Raw genomic sequence first — 25,681 nt, 5'->3', positions numbered from 1 at the left:
TCTTGTGCGTCGCTTAGTAATTATCATTGTTAGTAACGCAGCATGGTGCCTCTCGTAGCCACGACTTCGTGTGTGACCATGTTTGAGGATATTGAATTTTCAAAAGTTCGAACTTGAAATCCAGATGTTTTTGAGCACTATCTAAGAATGAACTTCATCTCAAAACGGAGCTGGTCATCATGGCAAGACTCGGTGTTCGTGAGTCGCGCACTAACAATTTCGTGCTGCGTGCGTCATTCGTCCGCCCCTCCCTTAACTCTAGAGGTCCGGCCGGACGTTCCGTGTCGCAACTGCCTGGCAGCGCACTGCTCTCGAAGGCTTGACGCTAACACCTTATTTTGTCCCATGATCCATTCCCATCTTTGTAATCTACACTTCACTTCATCCATGTCTTTTTGATACCCCATTTCTTCCAGGCTCAGACAAGATGCCTGTAGAACGGAGCGCCGAAAAGAGACCCGCTTTGCCGGCGGCGTCTCAAACAAGGTCCCCACCGAGCTCCCGGAGAGCTCTAGTCTGCATATTCGGCTTCATTCTATCATTTCTGGTTGTTTACGGACTTTATACCCCATGGAGCAGCTTCATCGATACGGGCAGATGGTTTCCCGGGACATTCAATGAACTCGACATCGATGCAGACAATGACTTGTATCTCGTCGGTGCTGGCCGAGCCGACATTACCGGCCCGGTTGTGGAAATCAACATGATGGGTTACGCAGACCCCAAACAGCTTGGCACTGGCCTTCGACAGAGATTGTATGCCCGAGCATTCATTGTAGGAAGCACCGAACGACGTAACGACAGGTTTATCTACCTCGTGCTTGACACACAGTCGGGAGACACAGCTGTTCGTTACGGTGTACTTCACGGGCTCGCTGAGCTAGGCTTCGACTACTCCATGTATGGACATCACAACTTGGCACTGACTGGGACACACTCGCACTCTGGCCCGGGCGCCTGGCTCAACTATCTCCTACCGCAAATCACGAGCAAAGGCTTCGACCAGCAAAGCTACAGAGCCATCGTTGACGGTACCTTGTTGGCCATCCGTCGTGCACATGAGAGCCTAGAGCCGGGGCATCTCAGTATTGGCTCAACAAAGGTCACTGGCGCAAACATCAACCGCAGCCTGTACTCGTATATGGCGAATCCGGAAGAAGAACGTGCCAAATACAACGTCAGCGCTGAGAATGACGGGTCTGTTGAGAAAGACTTGACATTACTCAAGTTCCAACGAGCGTCAGACGGGAAGAGCATCGGTGCCTTGACATGGTTTCCCACCCACGGCACATCCATGCTCGGCAATAACACTCTCATTTCGGGAGACAACAAGGGAGTGGCAGCATGGCTATTTGAGAAAAGTATGCGAAAGTCGTCTGATGCGACCAAGGGATTTGTCGCTGGATTCTCCCAGGCCAATGTGGGCGATGTGAGTCCAAATGTGCTGGGCGCTTTCTGCGAGGACACCGGCGAGCCTTGCGACTTCAAGACAAGCACTTGCAGTGACGGGAAAAGCCAAAAGTGTCACGCCAGAGGACCATTCTTCCGTGAGAAGGATGAAGGTGCCTCGTCTTGCTTTGAGATCGGCAAGAGGCAGTACACAGCTGCTAAGGCGCTATTCGACGACATGGGATCCAAGTCTCAGCGAGTTCGTGGCTCGTGGGTAAAGTCTTTCCATGCCTTCCACAATATGTCAGAATTTCACTTCGAGCTTCCCAACGGAACGGAAGTGAGAACCTGCCCTGCAGCGTTGGGCTACTCATTCGCAGCTGGAACGTCTGATGGTCCTGGGGCTTTCGACTTCACCCAGCACAACTCGAACTCGACTAATACGAACCCTCTATGGAAGGTTGTTGGCGGTTTGTTGAAGGCACCAACGGAAGACCAAGTCGCCTGTCATTCCCCCAAACCCATTCTACTCGATGTTGGCGAAGTGTTTAACCCATACCAATGGACACCCAACATTGTAGACATTCAAACATTCAGAGTCGGCCAGCTGATTATCATTGTCAGCCCGGGAGAGGCATCGACCATGGCGGGAAGACGTTGGAAAGATGCAGTCAAACACCAGGCCGAGTCCTTGTTTGCTGAAGAGACTGATGCGAAGCCGGTCGTGGTGATTGGAGGACCAGCAAACAGTTACACTCATTACATTACAACACCACAGGAATACGGGTAAGCTCTCATACGTGGCACTCTATAGAGCTCGGCACTAATTTTGACAGAATACAACGATACGAGGGTGCTTCAACTCTGTATGGTCCTTACACGCTGGATGCATACATTAACCGGACGCTCAATTATCTCCCGACGCTGGGAGCTTCGTTCGCCAAAGGACCTCCTGCTCACGCTGGAGGACCTTATCCTCCAGACAACACAAACCGCTCCCTGAGCTTCATCACTGGCGTAGTGCGAGATGGCACACCCGTTTTCCGCAGCTTCGGCGACGTCAAGACTGACGTTGAGGACAACTACGCCATCGGGGACGTCGTGAGAGCCACATTCGTCGGAGCTAATCCGCGTAACAATTTGCGCCTGGAACAGACGTACGCAGCTGTCGAGAGATTAACCATTGACAAAGGGGCCATCAAGAGATGGGACACCGTGCGGACCGATTACGATTGGAACCTGATCTTCCACTGGAAGCGGACGAGCGACATACTCGCCACGAGCGAGGTTGAGATTGTATGGGAGACGGAGAGCGATGCGAAGCCGGGGACGTACCGCTTCCGCTACTATGGGGATTCCAAATCGCTGGGCGGAAAGATCACAAGTTTTGAAGGAGTCAGCGGGCAGTTCAAATTGCACTGAGGTCTGGTTATAGGGAGGTTTGTTCTAGAGTCGGGAACCGTGGAAGAGGAATCATGCAATCTGTGGCTTTACATGAGTCTTTGTTGATTAACAACAGCGCTATCCAGAGCACACAACAGGGCTCAGCTTTCAAGAATGTTACAAGTCTTTCGACGATTCGGTATTTATTTTATTGAATACGACCCAAATCCTTGGACTAGTCGGGACATCGCCATTAGCATTCATTCGCTTCAAAGCCATTTCAAAAAGTTGGTTCACGGGATCAAACACATACCTCATACCCAGGAGGGCACGGCGTAATACAGTTCCAGAAACCATCGCCGTATCCGTGACACTCGTACTCGCCGTCGTCATTGTCCGTCGTAATGGGCTTGCTGCACGGCGGGAGGTCCATTCTGCCCTGGGCGTTACCCTTCCACCTGGCGCAGCCCATGCAGGAGCCGTACTTCTTGCCCGGAGCGGTGCACTGTCGGGCGCAGCGGCTGCTGCAGCCGGCTACGTCGTCGACGCTGTAGTCTGCAAAGAGCCAGGCGAAGTCTCCGGGGGAGAGGTTGCGGTTCGAGGAGAAGCCTGGGGAGCAGGCTTGGGCGAGGGTTGCGCTTGCGCAGAGCAAGGCGGCGGCGATGGCGGTTGTTGTAAGACGCATCTTTGGTTTCCGGGGTTTAGATATTGGGGGAGAATGCTGCTCTTTGGCCTTTGGGGTGTCTTGTGAAAGGACGACTCTATACGAGATTTCTCACGAAACCGGTATGTGGAGGCAAAACAGAGTGAACGAGCAGAAGAGCTAGGCCATGTGGAAGTGGGAGTAAAGACCGACGGTCATTAGTACGGACATCCGTTGGCTGATATTTATACGACGTTCCGCTGGTCTTGTACGGAGTAGTCCTCTACATGATCATGTTCGGCGAATAACTGCCTTCTTGAATGACTAGGCCGCAAGTACGCGGGAATTAGAGAGGATATTGAGCAGAAAAAGCTTATACCGATGTCCTGTACCATGACTTCGAGACTCCAGAGCTTCGTAATATACTAAGTTTAACGGAGTGCTCCGGTTCTTTCTTACAGAAAAAACCCTTTAATTAACAATCTACACGCCAGGAGGGGAGTTCTGAAGCTTAGTATACGGACCTCGTGGACGGCTGACTCTTTCAGACAGTTGGGGTATTGTAAGTCCGAAGTTCGAGGTGGACATCATCAATTATAGTTTAATAAGTTCTCGCGCTCGGCACACTTAGGGGCCGAGTACAGACAAGTCGAGTCAGAGTCAGTATTCTGTCGGTATCGCAATTCTTGACAAACAACTAGTTTAGATGTGTAAGTACTCTGGTTGAATTAACTATGTGCCATTACCGACCAGACCTGCCACCACGACCAAAACACAGCACAAGGACTTATGATATACCGAGCAAGGGAGAAGGAGGAACATCTAGTCTAGAAAAAATCGATAGAGTATGGCAAATTCCTGATGCCCATCTTAGCTCTTAAGCCAAAGGATCTGCGTAGTTGTTTGCTGCTGTATTTCTTTTCTTTTCTTTTTTCGTGTACTTGGTAGCTCAGGATTCGCCAGCACGGCCTAACGTTGATGCCAGATAGACAGACGGCTTTTCAATGCGGGTACCGTTGCATAGACATTTATAGCTCCTTGTGTCGAGTGATTTCCCTCGAAAGTCCGATTCTTATGTAGGTGGATCGTTTGCGTCGGTCACAAGCCGGGGAGAACGATCGGTTGTAAGGCACCATGGTTGACGTGAAAAGTGTACAAAACTCGCGAGGGTCCCCTCTGATAATTGCTTCTTCTCGAATTCTTGTGAGTTGGACAAGAACCCCTGGTCCCGCGTCGGGCGCTGCCGAGACAAGCCTCGACCTGACACCCGCCGCGCATGTCTTGGCCCCTTGAGCGGCGCCCCTCCTTCAAGTCTTTCCTCCCGGCGCCATGTCTCTTGATCAAACAACCAGCGCCGGCCGAAGAACCTCCGGACCTTGAGTAAATGTATTCAAACCATTGAATTCTTGTTTGTGACTTGAAAGGTTGTCCGAACTTGTTGACTGTCTAATACGTACGATATCAGATTGCCCAGTCGGCAGGCACCCCTACCCATTGGAATGCAGCTGTCACAGTTCCTGCAGGAGACAACTCTGCCGGCCAGGGGGTTTAGGTGCGGTGAGATGCCGCCACCAATAGCGGCCTGCAGCAGGAGGAAACGAGGAGACGGACGACTCCTTCCGCGCGGAGTTGGACCCGCCCCGCTGGAAACCAACAAGCCCAGGCCCCTGTGTCTCGCTGCAGCTGCAGCTCCCTGGCCCGGTGGGTGGTGTGTCACGACATGGATGAGTGTGAGTTGGATACAACCAGTATTATATGAACAAACTGCAGACCTCGCATTTGACTTTTGCGATGAGCAATCCCCATTGGCGATGACGTCTCCTTGTTTTCTCAGAGAGCAAACTCGATGAGTAATATCGGACCTCAGTGGGTGTCAAGAGAGGCAAACAAGCTCTTTATCATCTCCTCATCATCACGTTTCGACGTGGCATGGTCAAGGCAGCTAGATGCTCATTGAACAGCTCCCCCAAAGCTCCATGTGTATTTTCACCATAACAAATCACATGCCACCAATTGCTAAATGGCATTGTGTGAACAAAAGGATAGATTGCAAGGGTCTCTTTCTAAGCTAAAAAAGCTAAGCAAGCTCCTTTCCAAGACTCCAACTCAACCACGAGATGGGCCATAATGGGGTTAGGGGGGTATTTGCTAGTTTCGGAGACGCAAGACCCGAGACCAGAGCTTCGACCCCTACCTGCACCTTGGGGCTTCCCAGATGGGACCCCCGACCCCATCGACGTTTCCGGTCCTTCTTTTGTTTCTTCCATGGCAGATGTGTGACAATTCTTCCTTTTTGTTCTGCATTCCTTCTCTTTTTCTTCTTGCCGTCGAGGGACTGTCTTAACTCACTACGTCTTATAGGATTCCATTATTGCTGTGCAGGCATCAAACTCCTCCCCCGGATTTGATATACAAGGTCTTGAGATTATCAAACCAACCCGGGGCTTCGACTGGTCTCGGACCCCTCCTCCCATTGACCTCATTGTATCCAACGGGCGATAAGCTATTGTCATCACCAGCCTTCACTTGGGATATCCTCGTGCCGCCGTGTGCCCCTAGGTGACATTTCGCCAATTCAAGCTCCCAGAGCATTTGGCACCAACATGGTATCGTCAGTCTTTGTGCTCGTTGGAGCTGTGGTCGCCTATGGCGTATATGCCTACGTCTCCGGCCTGCAACGCAATATAGCAGAAGCAAAGAAAGTTGGCTTGCCATATATCGTCACCCGTACGTGTTCAAGGTGTCCACAATGTTTCATTGGTGTGAGAAACTGACCATGAGAAAGCCGCATCGCCCTTTTCGATAATATGGCAGCTCACCCACAAGTTCTGGATACCCATCATCAAGTGTTTTCCAAAATCGTGGTGGGAGAACTGGCTCGAGTTAGTTACTTGACTGGACTGCTCCGTCCATTGCGGCGCCCCTGCTGATCCCAATGCCTTGCAAATAGACTCCTCATACCGAATTGGTCCTATAATCTACTTCACAAGCCTTTTGAACGCATTGGCGAGACCTTTATGATCGTGTCGGCCTTTCAGATCCTCGTCCTGACCGACAGCGCCGAAGCCATCCACCAGATCACACAGCAACGCGAAAAGTTCCCAAAGCTTGTTGAGACGTACGCCATCTTGAAGCAGTTTGGCGACAATGTCCTGACCACCGAGGGTGCGGTCTGGCGCATGCACCGCAAGGTCACATCCGCGACCTTTAACGAGAAGAACGCCTCTCTCGTCTTTGCCGAATCGATCAAGCAGGCGCAGAGCATGACGCGCAAGTGGCTAGGCCCAGCGGGGGAAAAGAGCAAGGAGACTATTCAGACGCTGGATCACGATACGATGCGGCTCGCTCTCAACATTATCAGCTACGTGGGATTCGGAATGCGCCTGCTCTGGCCGGGACAGTCACTGCCCGATGGAGCAGACCCGAAGCTCACAAAATACAGCTCGCTCGAGGCGGCCCCGGGACACACGATGAGCTTTGCCGATGCCATTGCCGAGATGCTGGAACATATCTTGGTTCTGTTACTGGTACCGCACAAGATTTTGAAGCTGCTGCCTTTCAAGTACACAAAACAGGCCGTTGACTCGCACGACAACTATGTTCAATACATCGACGAGCTGATGCAGGACAAGATTGAGGATCTGCAGAACGGCGACCACGGCGACGCCGGCATGGACCTCATGGGCCAGCTTGTGAGATCAAAATACGGGGACGGAGCGGATGCCAATGGGGCTATTAACGGAACGCTATCAAAGGGAAAGGAGTCCAAGATCCCTCAGCTGTCCAGATCGGAAATCTCGGGCAACGCCTTCATCATGTTAGTTGCGGGACACGAGACAACGGCGAACGCGATGCATTTTGGTCTGATTGAGATTGCCTGCAACCCGGCTGTGCAACGCCAGCTCCAGAAGGATATAGACGGCATCTTTGGCGATAACGATCCGAGCACGTGGAACTACGAGAACACGGTCAACCCGATGTTGGCGTCCATGCTGGGCGCCTGCATGAACGAGACGCTGCGGATGACGCCGGCGGTGGTGGAGATCCCCAAGAAGGTCAGCCCGGAAGGCGATGGCATCATTACGCTGGACGGAGAGAAGTACGTGTTGCCAAAGGGGGCAGATATCTCCATCGTGGGCGTGGCGGCGCACCGGAACCCGCGTAATTGGCCGTCGAAACCGAGCAAGATTTCGGGGGCGGATCACGACCTGGATGACTACGCACCGGAGCGGTGGTACAGGGCCAGCTCGAAGACGGCGGCAGATGCCAAGACCGGCGGCGAGGCGGAGGAGGACTACGGCGGGTACAGGGGCTCGGACACGAGCGAGAAGATGTTCCGGCCGGTGCGGGGGTCCTACGTACCCTTCTCGGACGGGCCGCGGTCGTGTCTGGGGCGGCGTATCGCACAGGTTGAAATTATTGCCGCCCTGTCGGTGGTGTTTCAGCGGCACAGCCTTGAGCTGGCGGTGGACGAGTGGGCCTCGGATGCCGAGGTGGAGGCCATGGGTCCGGAGGAGAGGCGGACGCTGTACAAGAAGGCGCAGGATAAGTGCCGGGAGACTGTGAAGAAGGCGTCGACGATGTTGACGCTCAAGTTACCGCAGGGGATGACTGTGCCTGTCCGGATTGTGCCGAGAGGACAGGAAAGGTTTGTCGATATTGTTGACTCTGCTTAGAGTAGGTGAAATCAATAGCTGGCTTGCCTAGGCCTGGCTAGTGAAATTGTATTTTCAAAGCTGTATAGTGGTTGCTCTAGAATGGATATATGGGAATACCCGGGAAGGGACAAGGCGGAGAGATGGGTAGGAATTACATGTGCATGAAATTGAGGCTAAGATGGCAATTAATCTGAGAAATTCAACCCATCAGCAGGCCATCGAGTTGATCTTGCGTAAGATGGTGATGAGGTGACTGATTGGCTGAGATGTTGCGGTTGTCCCGGCAGCTCATGTTGATCGCGAGGGGCTTCAAGGTGTTGACAACTTCGCGTTCGGTATATCGAATGCACGGCAGCGGAGTGGGAGAGAAAAGAAGGCCACGTGTTCTCGTGAGTATCCTCACATCATCGATGAACAGGGTGCTTGCTTGACCTTCGTTTGTTTGGCGTCTTCTTTATCAGCGGGAGATCACCGGCCAGTCGCGCGCAGAGGCCAGCGACTAAACCGTTTGTTTACATGCCTTGCCTTTTTCGGACAGCTCAGGTGGGTCTGATTGGTCACAGCCGTCCACTCACCTTAATAGCAGTCAGCACCTCCGTCACGCCGTGTCTTCTTCTGCGACGAGAGCCCACCTTCTGTGCTTTTGCCGCTCCCGGGAGAGGAGGCAGAGGGCGGAAAGCGCGCTAAACCAGTCGCAATGTCTACTGGACGACGGGACGTCCACACTGGCATATCCCCCCCCCCCCTTTTCCCCAGATCAGATAGTATCAGCGCACCTCGATTGCCTGCTGTATGTAGCAATGGCAGCTGGAGCAGGCAGTCACGACTCATGGTAGCATTCACCTAACAGCGATGGGAGTCCTGTTGCGTCACTTCCCATAGGACCACAACAAGGGGGCCGAGGAAGGTAAACAACGAGCGCTTCGACCATTTTACCCCGTCGAACCCCCCCATAATCCACACGTTAATCACCCCCGACCTCAGCAGGACCCGACACGACCCTTACAAGTTACAACCTAGCTCTTCAGCCCAGCTATCGTTGCCGTTATCACCACCGCATCCATCTAACTGCCCCTCCAAAACCGTCACCCTTTCAAAGTACTTTCCACTACCACTACTAAAGGACAATCTGCCCTGCATTCACTGCAATTCTTCTACAAAGGCATCATTGCAATCGATTCCCTAGAGTCGCCAAGTCTGCGCGATTCATTTGATACCCCTTTTGATTAACTTTAACCCCATTTCAATCACTAAATAATGTCGGGCGCAAACTCGTGGTTGGCGAGGCAGCGGAAGAGCGACCTCGTCGAGATTGCCGAGCTGACCGGACTTACTGGGTGAGCATTTGCCTCTTTTTTTCTACGGACGCGACGACTTTCTGCAGCTGTGACGGCTTTCTTGTCGCTCTGCAAGTCAGATTCGAGCTATGGGTGCGCTGCTGTCGCGTCGGTTGCGACTGACGTCAAAGCTGATTGAAGCGCGTCGAGCTGTCGCAGAGAGGCCCACGATGCTATTCAGACCACGTAAAAAAAGCTAATAACGCGCTGCTTTCAGGTACGAGAATCAGAAAAAGGCCGACTTGGAAGTCACCCTCGATGAATACCTCGCCGAGAACACGATCCAGTTCTCCCAAAACCCCAAGCTTGCAGGCTACTACACCAGTCGCTCCAAGGCTGCCGGCTCACCCGTCAAGAGGGAGGCTCCCTTGACCGATCTCGTCAAGTCCACGCGCCGCAGGGCGACGAGAGCCATCGAGGAGCTCCAGCCCGAGCCCGAGCCAGAGTAAGCCATACCTGCCACTCCTCTACGCGATGCGCCTCAGAGGTCATCTAGATCCCTGAATCGCGACTAACACGCGTCACAGAAGAGCCGAATCCTCAAGCCCGGAGCCTGCCTTCTCCACCGCACTGGCGACGCGAACTCCCGCCCGCAACCTCTCTCTTGCGAGCCGCATTCCTCTGCCCGCGACGCCCGCTGATGTTGCTGAGGCCGTCGACCGTCACACTGTCGCTCTGCGCGAGCGCGCGACGGAACTCTACGACCAGTCTGGCATCCAGGAGGGCACCCAAGCTGTGCGCTCCTCCCTGTCAACCGTCACGTCGGTGCTGTTCACCGTGGCCGCGTTCGAGGCGTGGAACTTGAGAGCAGAGGTCTTGCCCCTCCGCTACGCCTTCACCATCCCCGCGATCCCGGCCCTGGGCACCAACTTCTACCCCGTTTACGTACCTGACGCGTTCTTGTTCGTGACCTCGTCCTTCTGGTCGCCTGTCACGCTTTGGACCCTCACTTCTGTCCTTATTCCCTCCTTATTTGGGTACTTCTACAATCTGAGCGCGGCGAGCCATCCCCAGCCTCGCGGCCGCAAGTCGTCGACCGTTGAGTACAACGTCGACCCCTTGGTCTTCAGCATCGTCAAGGCTCTGATCTCGTTCGTTGTTTACGCCCAAAAGGTCAACTTTGGCGGCTGGATCAACGAAAACTCGATCGACCGCATCAATGGTGCTCTGTATGGAGAGTGGAAGGGCATCTTGACTGGGGCTGCCATCACCGGGCTTGTAAGCCTCTACGACGCCGTGCTGAAGAAATAGGAGCCATCTGCTCGGAACACGACACTTTCTCGAGCTCCTCGAGCACATGGGACTCCTTCCAGCAGTCCGCGGCGCACGAGGGGAAGAAATACACGGAAGCTTCGCAATCGTACTGTTTGAACCCTCGCATTGCGCTAACTCAGGCGCTTTGCTTCTTTCTTTCTCGTCACTCAATGGCGGCGTTCTGGGCGTTCCATCGGCGTCATACGTGGCTCTTTTGGCTGATACCTTTTTCAAATTTGCGAGTGAGATGCTCATGACGATGGCCAACATCGCCTCTGGTTTCCGGAGAACACTGGCCCCTTGGACTGGTTCGGCAGATTTCTTGCTAGAGCGGTGGCCTTCGTTCAGGAGACTGGGCGCGACTTGTCCGGTTATTGTTCTTGTGGGATTGGAATCTTGTTGCCTGTTTCTACAATTATAGTGTGATTCAGTTCTAGCGGTTATGGGTATTGGTGGATGGGCGGCAGAGTTTCCCTCTTGGCGAGACGCATGTCGACAGATTCTTACATCTTGGATCTGGGAGTGTTTTGCCCTTGTGGAAGTCACGAGAGATGACCTGAGGAAATATACTGCTTTTGAAGTTCTACCCCATTTCACTTTGCCTGCGCTTTACTCTTTGCTTGGCTGACAGTGTCTGGTCCGCAACGTGAATGGCGAAACAGAATTTAACCATGGACAGCTAAGGCACTGAAGCACGACACACGATGCTAGTCTTTGAAGGGAACAATAGCGGGGTGAATCCCTTGTGTTTGTATGGCTCTGATCATAGTGCCCAGAGCCGACCTCTGCCTTGGTCCGTTCCTACGTGTTGTAGCCTTTGCTAGCCAATGAGAAGGGGAACGGCAGAGAGATAGGATAATTAGTCGAGCAGAGCCATCAGATGTATGATATCAGCTCAAAATTGCACGACCTCGACAGCCACTCTCACCAATGACACCTAGAGGGCAACTGACTACTCGATATCATGGAGGGCAGTCTTCACCTGCTGACTACCAACCTAGTACTGCCGAAGGGAGCATGGATTTCTGCGCGACTGCACCACAGCAAAACCACAGCAAAACCACCTAAAATTCTTAGAATTGGGTAGTCATGTGGCAAACGCTCCTAATTATTTGCTTCCGGTAGTGAAAGACTACCTGGTACACCAGACGACTGTACTCATGATAGATGTTCCGCTTTGATGACGGGCATATGTGTGCTCCCCCACGCGCTTACATAAGATACGTTCAAACACCCGGACCATCCCGGCAGCCGGCCAGCCAATCAAAACGCCGCTAATGCAATTAGCGAGAAAAGAGGCGAAAACCATCAACGCTCGTCGACAACGTCAACCATCTTTCCCGAAAAGAGAGCCCCCCCGACCGTCTGCCTTTGAAAGTCGTCCTCCGCCGGCCGCCCCTCCCCGCGATAAACCCTCTCCACTCCTCATCAACTCAGTTTCTCCCGAAGAGGAATCGAACCAACTCGGATCACCAAGATGCTTTCCTCCACGAGGACAGCGGCCTCATTGGCCCTGCGAGGTAAGCTCTCCCCCGAGTCGTCGTCGTCTCCGGTCTACCGAGGAACCGGGACCGCAATCACCACACCACCAATCTCCCTTCGCGGGCTATCCAATTGCGCGGCTACCCGGACGATATCCCACGAGACCCTGTCATCAATCGCCAAGGAGACAATGGATGTGTCTCGCGGTCTCAATTGGAGCTCTTTTCGCAATGGGGAGGAAAGAGAAAGCCGAAACATTTGACTGACCTCAATTGGCCACTATAGCGAAGCCCACCGCGTCCATCACCCCCTTCAGAATCGCCGCCGCCTCGATCTCCTCCTCGTCACGAAAGGACGCCAGCCCCGCCGCTGCGCACTCGACCGGCCTCATCAAGAAGGAGCGCAAGGAAGTGCCCCTGGTTAGCCAGGAGGGCACCAAGGGTGTTTTGCAATATGCTCTGTACGGCCCCCTGTGTCCGCCCTGTCCCTCCTCATCATGAAACCACGCCCGATATCGATCAAAAGGAGCTCTTCTCCCAATGGCAATAGACGCTAATCAAGCAATTCGTCTCACAGCACCTCTCTCGACGTAATAACGAACTGGGCTCGCCAGTCCTCCCTCTGGCCCATGACCTTCGGTCTCGCTTGCTGCGCCGTCGAGATGATGCACCTCTCCACCCCCCGCTACGATCAGGATCGTCTCGGAATCATTTTCCGTGCCTCCCCCCGCCAGTCCGACGTGATGATCGTCGCCGGCACCCTCACCAACAAGATGGCCCCCGCCCTGCGCCAAGTCTACGACCAGATGCCCGAGCCCCGCTGGGTCATCTCCATGGGCTCCTGCGCCAACGGCGGCGGCTACTACCACTACTCGTACTCCGTCGTCCGTGGCTGCGACCGCGTCGTCCCCGTCGACGTCTATGTCCCCGGCTGCCCCCCGACCTCCGAGGCCCTCATGTACGGCATCTTCCAGCTTCAGCGCAAGATGCGCAACACCAAGATCACCCGCATGTGGTACCGCAAGTAGATTCGCTGCCTCGTTGCAAAACTTCTCTGCGTTTGGAAGAGTTGGGGAAAACGAGAGGACGAAGAACGGATCACGGATTGAAAACGAGTCGGAGAGAATATCGAGACGGCGTGGCCAAAGGTGGGCGGTACTTTTTTGTTGGACCGCACATCCAGTAAAAGAGAGGCAATTGGCGGTCCAGTAGAGGAGGAAAATGCCGAGGCCCGGAAAGAAGAGATTGAGGTACACCAGGCACGTCGGGGCCCTTTCATAACGGCAAGACTTGGGCTTCATGTTTTCTTTTGTATGCGGTTGCGTGCGTGGGCGTGGCTATGTACATATGCGGAGGTTTTCATCCGCCAACGATCGCGGTCGTGTAGATTACAAGTTCTGCCATCATTTCAAAACCATGTTTAACTAATTTCGCAGCCCTGTGTCGTGAGATGATCCCACCTTGGTGTGTATTGATGCCAGAGGGGAGGCTCCAGATTCAGATAAGAATAGGACGCAAAGTCGGCTCATCGACAGTCATCGCGTTACCGAGTTTCATGGCTCTGCGACGTTGACCGTGACTTTTTTTTTTTTGCTCTCTTGTGAAGGTTGCCTCACGTCTGTTCTTCCACACCTATATTCAGGCCAAAGTAGACACTCTTTATCAGTCCAGAGCTTAGCAGAGAAAGACAGACACAGACACGCGCAGTGGCACTCTCAAATGAGGTATGTATGTATATAAACTATATATCTGATGCGGATATCGCACTGGAGTTGTGATGCCCGAGAATAATCAAATGCGCCCGTCATCCCTTTGCTTAGCTTTCCTGTCTCTTGCCCTCGGAAGGCCCTGGTCGTTCGAGCATCTCTCTCTCTCTCTCTCTCTCTCTCTCTCTCTCTCTCTCTCTCTCTCTCTTCCTCTCTCTCTCTTCCTCTCCTCCCCGAGGCGGTAAATTAAGTCCCTCCTTGCTGCGGACTCACTTCGCAGACATCTAAGGTTATCGATGCAAATTTGCCACACCCAAGGAGCTTTTTGGTACAACACAGTTTCCCCTTCGACAACTCTGCTCGTACTTTGCCACATTTCGACTCGAGTCGCTTCGTCTCGTCATCACTTTCCACTACCCCGCCGCATATAGAAAGAAGAAGAATCAGAGGTTTATTCCAAGTATCCCTACCGCACGCCGAACATCCGAATGAATTTGATGCTGTGAAATCATACTAGCAGTAGCTTCGAACCGAGCCCACCCCAACGTGTACTGGATGCAATGTGCTTCGCGCATGCTCTCCTCACATACAGCGGTGAAGATCCAGCCACTACGTGGCGAAGGCTCGTGCTTTCATCGTCCTTTTTGCGCATGCTTAAACGCATACGCAAAGACATGAGCCCCATCGGACGTATGAGGCATCTATTCTTGACCGAAGCCCATAGTCTCTTCAACGGCAATTGTAAGCTTCTGCTGGAGCATTTCCAGACTCTTGTATGGCGGCAGGTCCAGTCGGTTGAAACTAGAACAAGGTTAGCGGTTGAACTTTAGCATGCTGCGGGTGAGAGTATCTTACCATGTGTGCGCCTTGGGAAGATTGTTAATCTCTCCAGCCTTTTCGATTGTAAATCTTCTGGGACCGTCACTTCCTTGCAAATCCTTGAAACCGTTGACCGGGATACGCGATGTACCTGTCGCGAATTGAAGTAGACGCGACTTCTGCTCTCCATCCCATGAACGAATCGTCTGCCAGAAGAACTGAATGACCTCGTCCGACTCTGTGTATCCGCGGTAATCGGTGTGCTTCTTCCAATCATCCACATCAATCTCAGCAATACCACCAATGAGCAACTCAAGTTCACGTTCATCGAAAACGTTGACCAAGTCCTGAGGGATGAGCTCGTGGAAGCCATCCTTGAAGGCTTGGAATTGCTCCGCAATACGTTTCTCGATTCTCCACTTCACCATGAGATCAACGTACTCCTTCTTGTTCTCGTTCGTGACGTCGATGTCGCGACCACCGGGAATGAGGTCCTCCACGGTCATAACGCCGAAGCGCTCGTCCTCAGTGGAGAATGTCTGTTCCAGAATTCCTCCAGAAATGTCGTTGTCAAGCATCCACTGCAGAGAGCGATGGAAGTCGGCATCCACACCTTCCATGTCGGCTAGAACGACCGACTTGCCCAGAATCATCTTGTACAGGGCTCCGATGAAGAAGGCATCGAGGAAACGACGGTGGAAAATCGCCAGACCAACTACACGACCAATGAACTTGAAGTAGTTCAAATGCTCGGGGTTGATACCGGAGTGGGGGTTGATTTGAAGGGTGTAGTTGTCGTGGGCAGAGTACTCGAACAGGCAGTAGAACGGGTTGAACATCTCGTGGGAGAGAAGGAAGAAGAATTCTCTGGACAGACCACCATAATCCAAACCATCCTCACCATCGAATTTGATCATGAGACGCTTCTTCAAATCAGTAGCAGACTGCCGAGTGATTTCTGCAAAGGAGTCCTCAAAGATATGAGACCGCCGCACCTTGATGTGGCACTGTCCGGAAAGGATGCGCATCGCAGGTTGCGAGCGGAAGTAAATGAGTTTCCTTCTGAAGTCGCGCTTGTACTGCGGTACGTTCTGATCCAGGGATGACGGCAAACGAGGGTCGTCCCACGTTGTTGTCTTTGTGTTGTGGTCCACGAAATACACTCGAGCAGTGTTCGTGAGACGCATCTCCCAACCACTTGGCAGAGGTCCCAATTGAGAGACGGGTTGTTGCTGGATGGTGCCGTTCTGGGCATTCTGGCCTCCATACATACGGATGTACTGCTGGCGGCGGGGGTCAACCCAGGTAGTCGTACGAGTGTTGTGGTCCACGAAGTACGGGCGACCTTCTGGAGTCCATCTCTGTTCCCAACCAGGCGGCAGCTCGCCAGTGCCCGGACTCGTTGCTCCAGTGTGCATCATCGTGGCGTTGTTTGCGCTTTGAGCGGCTGCTTGCTGAGCTTGCAAAGTCGGGGAGCTCGCGCCGGTTCGATCCTCGGGGAGGGTTCGGTTCTGGTGTCTCTGGCGCTCTACTTGAGTTGCGGCTTCACGATCGTTCCTCTGTTCCACAGCCCCCGCAACGGTCGGTCTGTTCCAACTCGTGGTTCTGGTGTTGTGATCAACATAATATGTGCGGCCAAGGTTATCCTCTCGGCGTTCCCAGCCGGCCGGCAAGCGCCCTTGCGCATCCTCGAAGGGGCTCAGTGTGCTAGAGTTGCGTGCCGGAGGCGGGCCACCATTGGCGGCCGGAGGGGGACCGGTGGAAGTCATACTCGCAGGTCGGTGCGGCAGGTTTACTTGAGAACCAGGAGCTGGGCCGCCATTCGGAACACCCATGGCCGAGCCCGGTCTAGCGTCAGCCGCCGGGGCCGAGAGCGTCGAAAGGCTGGACCCTTGGGCAGGCGGGACGAGTGAGGGACGGCTTGATGATGCTTGCCCGGCCCGCGCGGGTGTGGTGAGGTTTGTTGACAGGTTTACGATCAGCTTGCCGTGCACAACTAAGTTATCGGTCGACTTCTTGAGGTCTCGCGTGAGCATTTGATCTGTGGGGCGCCGCATTTGTCAGTCAAGTCTGGCGACAACGCGAGCAGGAATGCGGCAAAAGAGTGTTACCATCAGCGTCCGGTGCCAGCTCAATCACATCGCCAATCCTAACGTTGATTACGCCAAGGAAACCTTGGTCCTTCTTCTTGAACTTCTTCTGGTCAAATACCTGAACCGCGAGAATGGTGTCTTCGTTCACGTTGCTAAATGATGTCAGAGGGAGGTTTTCGCCGCGATGAACATTTTGAGGACTACAACATACAGGTCGAAGCTCTCGTTCCAGTATGGGTTCAAAGTTCGTTTCTGTGCACTCGTAGTCTTGGTCTGGTCTCCGTTGACGGTGATGACGGCGAAGGGATCCGGAAACCCTGTTTTTCATGTTAATGGTTTGTTCCAACGAAACGGAAGAGGGTGAGGGCGTACGGAAGACATCTCGCTTGTACAAGCCATCGGCGGCGATGACTGCGTTGAAGTTAGTATTGATGGTCGTTGCGCGGAGGATCAACTTGGGGACGACGAACTCGTTACTCGGAGGTTGGGCTTGCGGCTACAGACAGCAGAGTTAGCTCCCGTGATTTGTTCAGTGTTGGTGACGTCCAGATGGCAGCGTCCACGGACTGATGGAAAGAGACCAGATGCGTTACTTACTTGGGCTGCCCGGCATCATTGCGGGAGGAACTCATTTCGTCGCGGGATAGCCAGCGACAACGGTGTCGACTCCCAAAATATCTGGCGTGCTCAGATCAAGGTCGTTCGTTCTTGGAACAGATGAGGGGTTAGGCGGACGTTTCGTGGATGACGTTTGGAAAGTGACCGGTCGCGGCGATATGGCGGAAAAGATTGTCGACGACAATCGGGACCGGAATACAGCAAAGGATGCTTTTGCTGGTGAGAGGTAGCGTAGTGCGGATTGGCGTTGACGACGACGACGACAAGGACGACGGCGTAAGGCAGAGCTGAGGCTGTGCAGTGCTGTGCAGTGCAGAAAAGCCCCCCGCTTCAACGAGCCAAGTGGGCTGGGTTTTTGGGGGCCTTGGAGTTCCCTTCGGGGGTGCGGCGGATGATAAGGTGACGCGGCGGGCGGGAAGACCGAGCGAGGCTAAGAAAGCAGCGGAGGAACAGTAAGGATACTGGCGAGATCGAATCGAACCAGCGATGCAGTAGACTTTGTTGGCCGTCTCTGTATCAATCTATCTCCGGAGGGCGACAAAAGGTCGACCGGTGGGATTCGATGGGAGGGAGTTTGAAGGTTGGAAGAGACAGGATGGAGCGAATTTGGTGTTTTGGCAAGGTAAGTCAGCCAGTCGCCCCCGTCTGAGCGCTTGTCAAACGGTACGGAGTACGTGTGTGCGAGTGGATTTTGTCTCCGGTCGGAAGTTCGCAGCAGAGGAAAGAAGGTTGTTAGGCGTGATGCGGGAGGTGAGGTATGCGGTGGGTAGGAGGAAGTGTCAGGTTCAGCGCTATCTGACTCTGAGAGGTGCTCTAGTATGCGGCGTGCGGCGTGCGATGAGCCTGTGCTTCCATCAGCTTTCACCCTTGATGACCTCAGCAGGGTGGCAGACGGGAGCAGTGATTACGGCACCTGCAGCAGGGCTAACAGCGACGCAGCTGTAGTGGCAGGGCAGTGATGTCCACTGTATCCGTAGGTAAGGCAGGTCAATAGGTACCTTAAGGTAAGCTGGCGTGGCTGGTAAGGTCAGATACTGATGGTGAGCATAGGATGAGGTGAGTGTCCTGGACGATTCCCAGCTCGGTTCGACATGGAGAGCCAAGGAACCTGGAAGTGCGGATGGCGAATCCCACTTGTTAGCACTTGGCGGGGCCCAGAGGTCACTGTGGGGTACCACGGAAAGCGGGCAAAACCTCTCGGCGGTGGTCGGGTTGTATCCACAATTCGAGACCCACCTCAACTCACTCCTGGTGAGCACCTCGAGAGAAGTGTAAGTATTCTTCACCCATGAACCTCACCAAGATCAACTGCATCTCATAAGAAGTCGATTGCGCTTCAATAACTCGTAGACATCCCATGGCTTTGGTGATGCCATGGCATTTCTTGGGAAGATGTGTCAGCAGATTCTGACCGGAGGGCTGTCTGACAAAATGAAACGACAGATGAATGTGAGATACAAGTGTACATGACGTCTCAGCTCAGACTGATTGACGATGGACATACCTTAGTTAAGCGCTCCATCTCTCGACTTATCTTGCTTACCACAGCAGCTTTGCCATGACATCTGGAAGTTGCGAACAGCTCTATCTCCTTCGTGAGACATGTATCGTCGGTATAGTGACAACGTTCTCCATCTGTCCGTATATCATACATTGTCTCATTCGCCACTCTTCTATCCTGTCTTCTTACCAGGTATATACAGCATCCAGCTTGAGCTACAGTTCGGGACTGGAATATGGATGTGAAGCAAGTACCTCACCTTAACTCTCTTGCAAGTACCTCGCCAAGAACAACGAATGGCAACGCAGAGAGGAGAAATGGAAATCAAAACAAACCAGAACCGAGTGACAGGGCCTCCAGCTTTTCCTAGATTTCTAAACGCTGTTCCCAATGGTGTTTCGGATGCCCATGGCCGTCAGAAAGCTGCCAATCCCACGCGCCCCCTGCCTGCCTTTTGCCTGTACCTGCGGTGCTGCGGTGCCCTGACTGACTGGCATGGCCAAGTCTTTTCACCCTTGCCCCGTACTTTACCCAGTCGAGTCCCGTCGAGCTGGGGGCTCGAGAGAGTCGAGAGAACGACCTAACAACCTGCCGCTCGGTACGGATCCCTGCCGACCTCACCTGTACCCTGACCCGCGCCGCCGTGCTAACAGTTGGGACTGAGGGAGGGAGGGAAGGGGTGCCCGAAAGGCTTGGGAGGCCCCTCAGTTCGGGCCGTAGACACTGCCAGACACAGCAGACAGAGAGTCTAGAACCTGACCAAGCGATTGTATGAGCAGATGCCACTCTTTACATAATCTCTCGTGGCGATTTTGAAATCAGTATCATCAACAAGAAGTTTCTGCTCTTGTTTCTTCGCCTTCGAGTTTTCCCACGGATAGGAGAATGTTTGAATTCGTAATCTGTATTTCTCATTGTCTGCTCTCGAAAGGAACTTTTCTCGAGAGTCTCTCGCTAGAAGCACGAACCTACCGGGACGCGAGAAAGCAGAAACGGCGCATTGTTGCTCGTCCCATCCCACCACCAACCCCCGGCTCCCCGAACCTCATGCGCTACGGCCACCCTCTCTTTCTCACCTCTCTGTGTCTTCCGTCTCTCTATCTCTATCTCTCGCTTCTTGCCTGTGTCTCTCCATCATACAGTAACCTACTCATTCAAGATCCTCTCAAGCATAATAGCTCAATTCATCAGCGCCATCTTCCCTAATGCTGGCTTTCCGAGGATTGCCTCAAGCTGGAGGGGGCATATTCGTTAGTGCCCCGGCACGTCCAGTCCGTTCCCCCCCTCATCCCTCCCGACGGTCCAACCGTCACATCCATCCACATCCCTTCTTTTTGCTTCGGCGCGAAAGCACAGTGAACAAGAAGCGGCATAGGGTATACCATAAATAAACAAGAGACCAGCCCAAACACAGTCGTCTGCCCAAAAGTTCCCATCCAATCACCTCCCGCCTATGTCCCAATTCTTTTCCTTTGGGAAAGGACAAAAACAAGGGGAGGGGGGACCTTGCAATCCAATCGCTGCCGCGGGACCATGGGGGAATATACTGGGCAGAGAGAGAGGTAGAGAAGGGATCTCACGGCATCGCAACCGACAGAGTCCAGCAAGCACGTGCCACAGAGACGCTTCGCTTTCTGCTGATTCCCACAACCAATCTTTTGTGCGGGGAGAACACCCTCTTGCCCTTCCTCTTCCAGGGCAGTCTTGCGTGTGTCTTCATGGACAGGTTAATTCCCAATGTTCGATTGAGGCCCCCTCGAAACCCACTGGGGACAGCCACTTCCGTGTGTCAGCTCGCGCGGGAGGGAGGGATGGATGCTTAGGAGCCCGTCCTGAGGCGGGCAACTGTGCGCCCGGGTCGGGCGGCGTCGTGGGTCACCTGCGGAAGGACGGCACCACTAGGCTTGTCCGCCCGTCTCGTCTTGTTGATGTTCCGGCTCCATGGTTTTCACATGACTTGTCACTTGGCAGTCGGTATTCATGACGTATAGGTTTCTCCTCCTATACAGGAGAGTTTGGACATCGTGATCCTACACATGTTCATGTTCAATTGAATGCCGGTTGCTCGGCCTTTGGGTTTTAAAGAAACATTGTAGAGCGACTGTTGGCAAAGGCGTCATCTCATTCCGGGCATTTCCCAGCAGAAGCTATATTAAGTGGTCAGAACATGCTAGGATAAACTCAAAGAGACAGGTACGTTTCGTAGTTCACTTGAATGTTATGCGAAGAGCTATCTGGGGGGAAAGAGCGTTCCTCAGCACCTGTGATAGTTTCAGAAAGGATTTCGTTTTTTTTCTCCCACAGATGTACGATGATAAACCCACGCGCTCTGTAGACTTAATGAAGGAAAGACATTGTCAGGATTTCTCGAATCAAGGACCAGAACCTGGAGCAATTTCGACCCAAAGAAGTCGAAGAACAGGAACGTACGTCTCTACTTCTACAGCAGCGTAGTCCATGTATCTACACAGACACATCTCTCTCCTCACTGATACATCACAGCGTCCCAACACCCGGTTCCGATTAACTGCGGTGGATATATGTGCCTTTTCACGAAGTCCGGCCCAGCATGTGATATCTGCTGGCCCAGATCGCAATGAGTCTCTTGGTTGGCGTCATGTTCCTGTTCATCACATTCGGCCACCGCTGCCTGTAACAACCAAATCACGCATCGATCTACAAACTGTCATTCCACGGGTGTTCCTCTTTGTCCAAAATTGTACTCTGAGATGCGGTGATTCATCCATCGAAATTGAAATACTCGTCGACTGAATGTAAAAGCCTGACCAATCCCTGAACGCCATATCGAATCTTTCTCCTTTCCCTACCGTCCTGTATGTTACAATCGAAGCAATGAATCGCGTCGCACCCTCTCATCCGGGCTACTAGACATAAGCGAGTCCTCGGGAGGCGTCACTCTGCCTAATGCCTAATAAGGGGTGTATCCTCCTCTGCCCCGGCCGCGGTAGCCTCCACGGTAGCCACCGCGAGGCGGGAAACCGCCACGGCCGCCAAAGCCGCCGCGACCTCCTCTCCCGCCGCCACGACCGCGGCCGCGAGACATGCCGGGGATATTGGTGCGCTTGGGGACGACCTTGAGGTTGCGGCCCTTGAAGACGCTCTCGTTGAGGACCAGGGCCTGGGCAACGAGGCTGGGCTCGGTGAACTCGACGTAGGCATATCTGTAGTGCAAAGCGCATGTTAGTCTCTGAGCCATTTTTCGGGCGCGTTTCTCGGGTGGGCTTCCGTAACGTACCCCTTGGGCTGTCCAGTGAACTTGTCCAACAAAATGGTGACGCGGTTGATAGAGCCACAGCTCTGGAAGTGAGCTTGAATCTCCTCGGGTGAGGCAGAGTAGTCGACATTGCCGACAAAGATACTGCGGCTGTCGATATCCTCCTTGTTCTCTGAAAGTTCCCGGCTCTGTTGGTCGAGGCTGGCTTGCATTTCGCGCAACTTGGCGGCCTCCTCTTCCATCTCGGCTACCCGCCTCTTCATCGCAGAGATCTCCTCCTACGGTCTTCTGTCAGTTTAACCTCCTCTTATCTGCGAAAGCCAGTGATGAATCTAGGCTCTTTGCGCACCTCATCGTGGCCATCTTCCTCGCCGACGCTGTTGTTCTCGACGTTGTGGTCCTCCACAGGGGTATCCTCGGGCTTGACGTCCGCCATGGCTATAAGATTGGGCAGTCGTTGTTGGTTCTGTGACGGCTCTGGATAGGATAGGCTATTAGCTATCGATGCTAGAAGAGAGAAGGGAGAAATGGTGCGACAAGGCAGACGCGCCCTTTTTTAAGGCGACCGCAGCCTCGGGAGGGGTCCGCTCGCTCAAAGCTGTTCGCGCACACAAAGAGTTTTAGTTGGGGCGGGAAATACTCACAGCTGTAACGACCGCAATTGACAAGCTCAGATCCTGAGCTGATTTGATGCAGCAGCTTGCGCAAGGGCTGGACGAGACAGGAGCTGAAGATTGAGGTAGACGTAGTGAAGGTATCCAGGAATTCTGATGCCAATGGGTAGGGGGAAAATCCACGGTTTAGCCGGACGCTCCGATAAGAGATAAGAGCTCCGACCTCAAGCTTTCGTCAACAGACTCGGAGCTACAAACGCATGCCCGGTTCCTTCAAACGATTGAGGAATGCTTTGCAGATGTTGCAAACTCAAAGATGAAGGCAAACTTCTAGTTTCTGCTTCAAAGTGCCTAAGGTGACGTAGGAAGGTACAACGGGCGAGCAAAGTCATGACCGGTCAACCCGGGAAAGCACCTTGTCTAGCGGGATTCCGGAGCTACCTAGCTGTGCCCGCCGCTGGCCACGTAGATACCTTCCAAGATTCTTTCCTCTGGAGTAAGATACGGATATTGATAGTTCCACGTACATGAAGGGCAGCCTTTTATACTTTTTGGTGACAGTTCTAATCAAGACAGATTTGATCCGTGAGGTACTCTACTCATAGGCACACCTCGCGCTGGTCTCATCCGAAGGCTCCATTCCAGCCTACTCTTGATGTCGTGGTCTGGGACATCCGGCGGATGACTTTGGGAAACGAGACATTCTGGTGAGTGTTGCCCGTCGATGGATTCTTGATCGACCAGCGAAACAAAGGAACGTATCCAACCCGTGAATCTTTCCCTCTTTCCTCATCTTTACCTTATTACCCTTACCACCCGGTGAACTCTTTACCTGGGCAAGACCTCAATCGATTTTTGGCACTGACTTCAATAGCTTTTGCTTGATCGATTCAATGGTCTCAAGACTAAGCAGGTATCGCGTCGAACCCTGGCCATGTTACATTGGAAATTTCCACCTGTGCTGTCATAGCGGGGGCAGTCATTGTTTTCATACTATTCAAGCAGCGCAGAACATTGGGTACATGTCGGATGGTACCCCTTGAGTCCTGACACAATTTACCAAGCCGATCTCAATCGTCAGCAACATGGCGCCGGACCTCCCCAGTCTCCGGATTGCTCATCCATCCGTGATCCACCCGGATCCGAGTCCGAAATCATTGCGGAAGCACCAGAATGCCCGCACATGGTGAATCTGGTACGTCTCACTCCAGCCCAGTATTGAAATGCTCTTGGAAGTTGTCGTCCCATACTAAATGAGGTGGTGTAGCGTCTTAGTCAGCAGCCCCAAGTACAGGATTGCGGCACCCGCGCCTCGTGCGCTTGTCGTCGAATGCCCACGTGTGACGTCGCTGAAGGTGCACTGCGTCAGCACCGCATCGCCGGGTTGCCGGCTATCCTCCTTGGCCCCGGATTTTGTTTTTGTGTTTCTGTTATCTTTTTCCTCGCCCGCGCTCCATCCCGCTTCACCGCGCGAAGGGGAAGGATCTGCTTGCCCGGATAGGCTGCGACATCGCGATCGTTGTGCGCGCTCGCTGCGCAGTATACTTCGTATTACCACGGCCAGCCAAAGACCCTTGCTTTCCTGTCGTATCCTGAATGGGTGGGACCTTTTTCTCAATCAGAAACCATGGCGTCCGACGATGAGTCGATCCGGCCTCTGCTGTGGTCCTTCTCCGGGTTCCGCGAGAACAGACGGCCGGCGCCGATCAGGCGACAGCTGAGCCAGTCACGGACCAGCCTCCAAGATGTGCTCGCATCTCGGAAGAAACACTATGCCGTGCTGGCCCTCGTATCACTGGATGTCGCCGCGCTCATGGCCAACATCTTTGTCGAGCTCGTCGCCTGCGATATGAAGCGGGAAGACGAGCCGTGGGTCAAGAACACGCGCGAAGGTCTCACCATTGCGGGCCTCGTGTTTAGCTCTCTGTTCTTGATCGAACTCGTATTGTGCGTTATTGCATTTGGATGGAGGTGAGATGAACCCCCAAGAGCACGCAGTACAGAAGCCATCACTTACTCAGACCGTAATAGGTATTTTGCAGAGTGGTTTCATCTGCTCGATGGCATCGTCATCGTGGCAAGCTTTGTTATCGACGTGCTCTCGCACGGCATCGTGGAAGAGATTGCTTCCCTCGTCATTGTGTTCCGTCTCTTCAGATTTGTCAAAGTGGTCGAGGAGATGAGCATGGGGGCCGCGGAGAGGATGGAGGGACTCGAGGAGCAGCTGGCGGCTCTAAGGAGAGAGAATGGAGAGATGAAGAGACAGTTGGCACGACGATGATTTGGAGGCATGTTTCTGGCATTCTGGCATTACGGCATTGGTGGCAGCGCTTTCATGTGATGATCGATACCCTTGGGGAACATACTAATGATAATGAACGATCTGGCACATGAGGAGTGCGTTTTGCAAGTACCCTAGTCTGAAGGTGTTAGGTACTGTTTCTCTGAATGGGCCAACTTTGTCTGACCGAATAAGATATTCTTTTGTCAAGATGACGCTACTGCAACCCAAAAGTAATGGGGGAGCATGCAAAACACACTGCTGATCTATATACTTCAAATGCCACGACCCGAAGCATGCGCAATCACTGGGCGACGAAGACGCCGGTGGCTTTTGCTAGAGGTAGAAAAGAGCTTGTTTGACGGGTCCGGGGTAGCTGCCGTCAGTTGTTGCTTGACCAACCGCGGACTAGTCAACAACTGTGATCGGCTTGGGCTTCAGATCAACGTTTCGATCTATGGATCGAGGTTGGACCGTTGGGCTGCGGGCATGATGGTGACGGCCGGACTTTCGGGGGCAGACGCGGTGGGGGGATGTGGTACGTTGGCCGGCAGAGAACCTCCGCGATGCAACGCCAGCCGCCCCAAATACTACTGCAGCTCGTATTGCTCCTCTTACTGCAGATACTATGCAGTCGCCAGCGAGGAGGTAGCCATTGGGCTATGTGAG

The 25,681-nt window shown here is 53.4% G+C and overlaps 10 protein-coding genes across 10 annotated transcripts; 6 read left to right on the top strand and 4 right to left on the bottom strand.

The window, feature by feature from the left end:
• Nucleotides 1–427: 427 nt before the first annotated feature.
• On the top strand, nt 428–2,811 carry CCOS01_05921 (neutral/alkaline non-lysosomal ceramidase; the record flags this gene model as incomplete). The annotated part of the gene is made up of 2 exons (XM_060454095.1): nt 428–2,175; nt 2,226–2,811. 2 exons carry the CDS (start codon nt 428–430, stop codon nt 2,809–2,811), a joined length of 2,334 nt encoding a protein of 777 aa, XP_060315867.1.
• Nucleotides 2,812–2,980: 169 nt separating this feature from the next.
• On the bottom strand, nt 2,981–3,457 carry CCOS01_05920 (uncharacterized protein; the record flags this gene model as incomplete). Its single annotated transcript, XM_060454094.1, has 2 exons — nt 2,981–3,007; nt 3,086–3,457. The coding sequence occupies 2 exons, from the start codon at nt 3,455–3,457 to the stop codon at nt 2,981–2,983; spliced, it is 399 nt and encodes a 132-aa protein (XP_060315866.1).
• A 2,561-nt stretch (nt 3,458–6,018) lies between these two features.
• CCOS01_05919 (cytochrome P450) lies at nt 6,019–8,091 on the top strand (the record flags this gene model as incomplete). The annotated part of the gene is made up of 3 exons (XM_060454093.1): nt 6,019–6,142; nt 6,201–6,297; nt 6,366–8,091. 3 exons carry the CDS (start codon nt 6,019–6,021, stop codon nt 8,089–8,091), a joined length of 1,947 nt encoding a protein of 648 aa, XP_060315865.1.
• Nucleotides 8,092–9,330: 1,239 nt separating this feature from the next.
• CCOS01_05918 (uncharacterized protein) lies at nt 9,331–10,661 on the top strand (the record flags this gene model as incomplete). The annotated part of the gene is made up of 3 exons (XM_060454092.1): nt 9,331–9,410; nt 9,628–9,855; nt 9,938–10,661. 3 exons carry the CDS (start codon nt 9,331–9,333, stop codon nt 10,659–10,661), a joined length of 1,032 nt encoding a protein of 343 aa, XP_060315864.1.
• Nucleotides 10,662–12,141: 1,480 nt separating this feature from the next.
• On the top strand, nt 12,142–13,173 carry CCOS01_05917 (NADH-quinone oxidoreductase; the record flags this gene model as incomplete). Its single annotated transcript, XM_060454091.1, has 3 exons — nt 12,142–12,184; nt 12,432–12,606; nt 12,723–13,173. 3 exons carry the CDS (start codon nt 12,142–12,144, stop codon nt 13,171–13,173), a joined length of 669 nt encoding a protein of 222 aa, XP_060315863.1.
• Nucleotides 13,174–14,552: 1,379 nt separating this feature from the next.
• CCOS01_05916 (HECT-domain-containing protein) lies at nt 14,553–17,395 on the bottom strand (the record flags this gene model as incomplete). Its single annotated transcript, XM_060454090.1, has 7 exons — nt 14,553–14,652; nt 14,707–16,711; nt 16,782–16,915; nt 16,975–17,080; nt 17,136–17,174; nt 17,234–17,259; nt 17,361–17,395. 7 exons carry the CDS (start codon nt 17,393–17,395, stop codon nt 14,553–14,555), a joined length of 2,445 nt encoding a protein of 814 aa, XP_060315862.1.
• Nucleotides 17,396–18,235: 840 nt separating this feature from the next.
• Nucleotides 18,236–18,640, bottom strand: CCOS01_05915 (uncharacterized protein; the record flags this gene model as incomplete). The annotated part of the gene is made up of 1 exon (XM_060454089.1): nt 18,236–18,640. A coding segment is annotated over one exon (405 nt), but the record flags the coding sequence as incomplete, so codon positions are not given.
• A 2,699-nt stretch (nt 18,641–21,339) lies between these two features.
• Nucleotides 21,340–21,654, top strand: CCOS01_05914 (uncharacterized protein; the record flags this gene model as incomplete). The annotated part of the gene is made up of 1 exon (XM_060454088.1): nt 21,340–21,654. One exon carries the CDS (start codon nt 21,340–21,342, stop codon nt 21,652–21,654), a length of 315 nt encoding a protein of 104 aa, XP_060315860.1.
• Nucleotides 21,655–21,811: 157 nt separating this feature from the next.
• Nucleotides 21,812–22,553, bottom strand: CCOS01_05913 (RNA recognition domain-containing protein; the record flags this gene model as incomplete). Its single annotated transcript, XM_060454087.1, has 3 exons — nt 21,812–22,064; nt 22,139–22,395; nt 22,467–22,553. The coding sequence occupies 3 exons, from the start codon at nt 22,551–22,553 to the stop codon at nt 21,812–21,814; spliced, it is 597 nt and encodes a 198-aa protein (XP_060315859.1).
• A 1,805-nt stretch (nt 22,554–24,358) lies between these two features.
• CCOS01_05912 (uncharacterized protein) lies at nt 24,359–25,012 on the top strand (the record flags this gene model as incomplete). Its single annotated transcript, XM_060454086.1, has 2 exons — nt 24,359–24,702; nt 24,763–25,012. The coding sequence occupies 2 exons, from the start codon at nt 24,359–24,361 to the stop codon at nt 25,010–25,012; spliced, it is 594 nt and encodes a 197-aa protein (XP_060315858.1).
• Nucleotides 25,013–25,681: the final 669 nt, after the last annotated feature.

Source organism: Colletotrichum costaricense, assembly GCF_030867565.1.
Source record: "Colletotrichum costaricense strain IMI 309622 chromosome Unknown Scaffold_5.1, whole genome shotgun sequence".
In the NCBI taxonomy this organism is placed as follows: Eukaryota; Fungi; Ascomycota; class Sordariomycetes; order Glomerellales; family Glomerellaceae; genus Colletotrichum; species Colletotrichum costaricense.
Note: the sequence above shows the minus strand (reverse complement) of the source record. Positions and strands in the feature narration are given on the sequence as shown.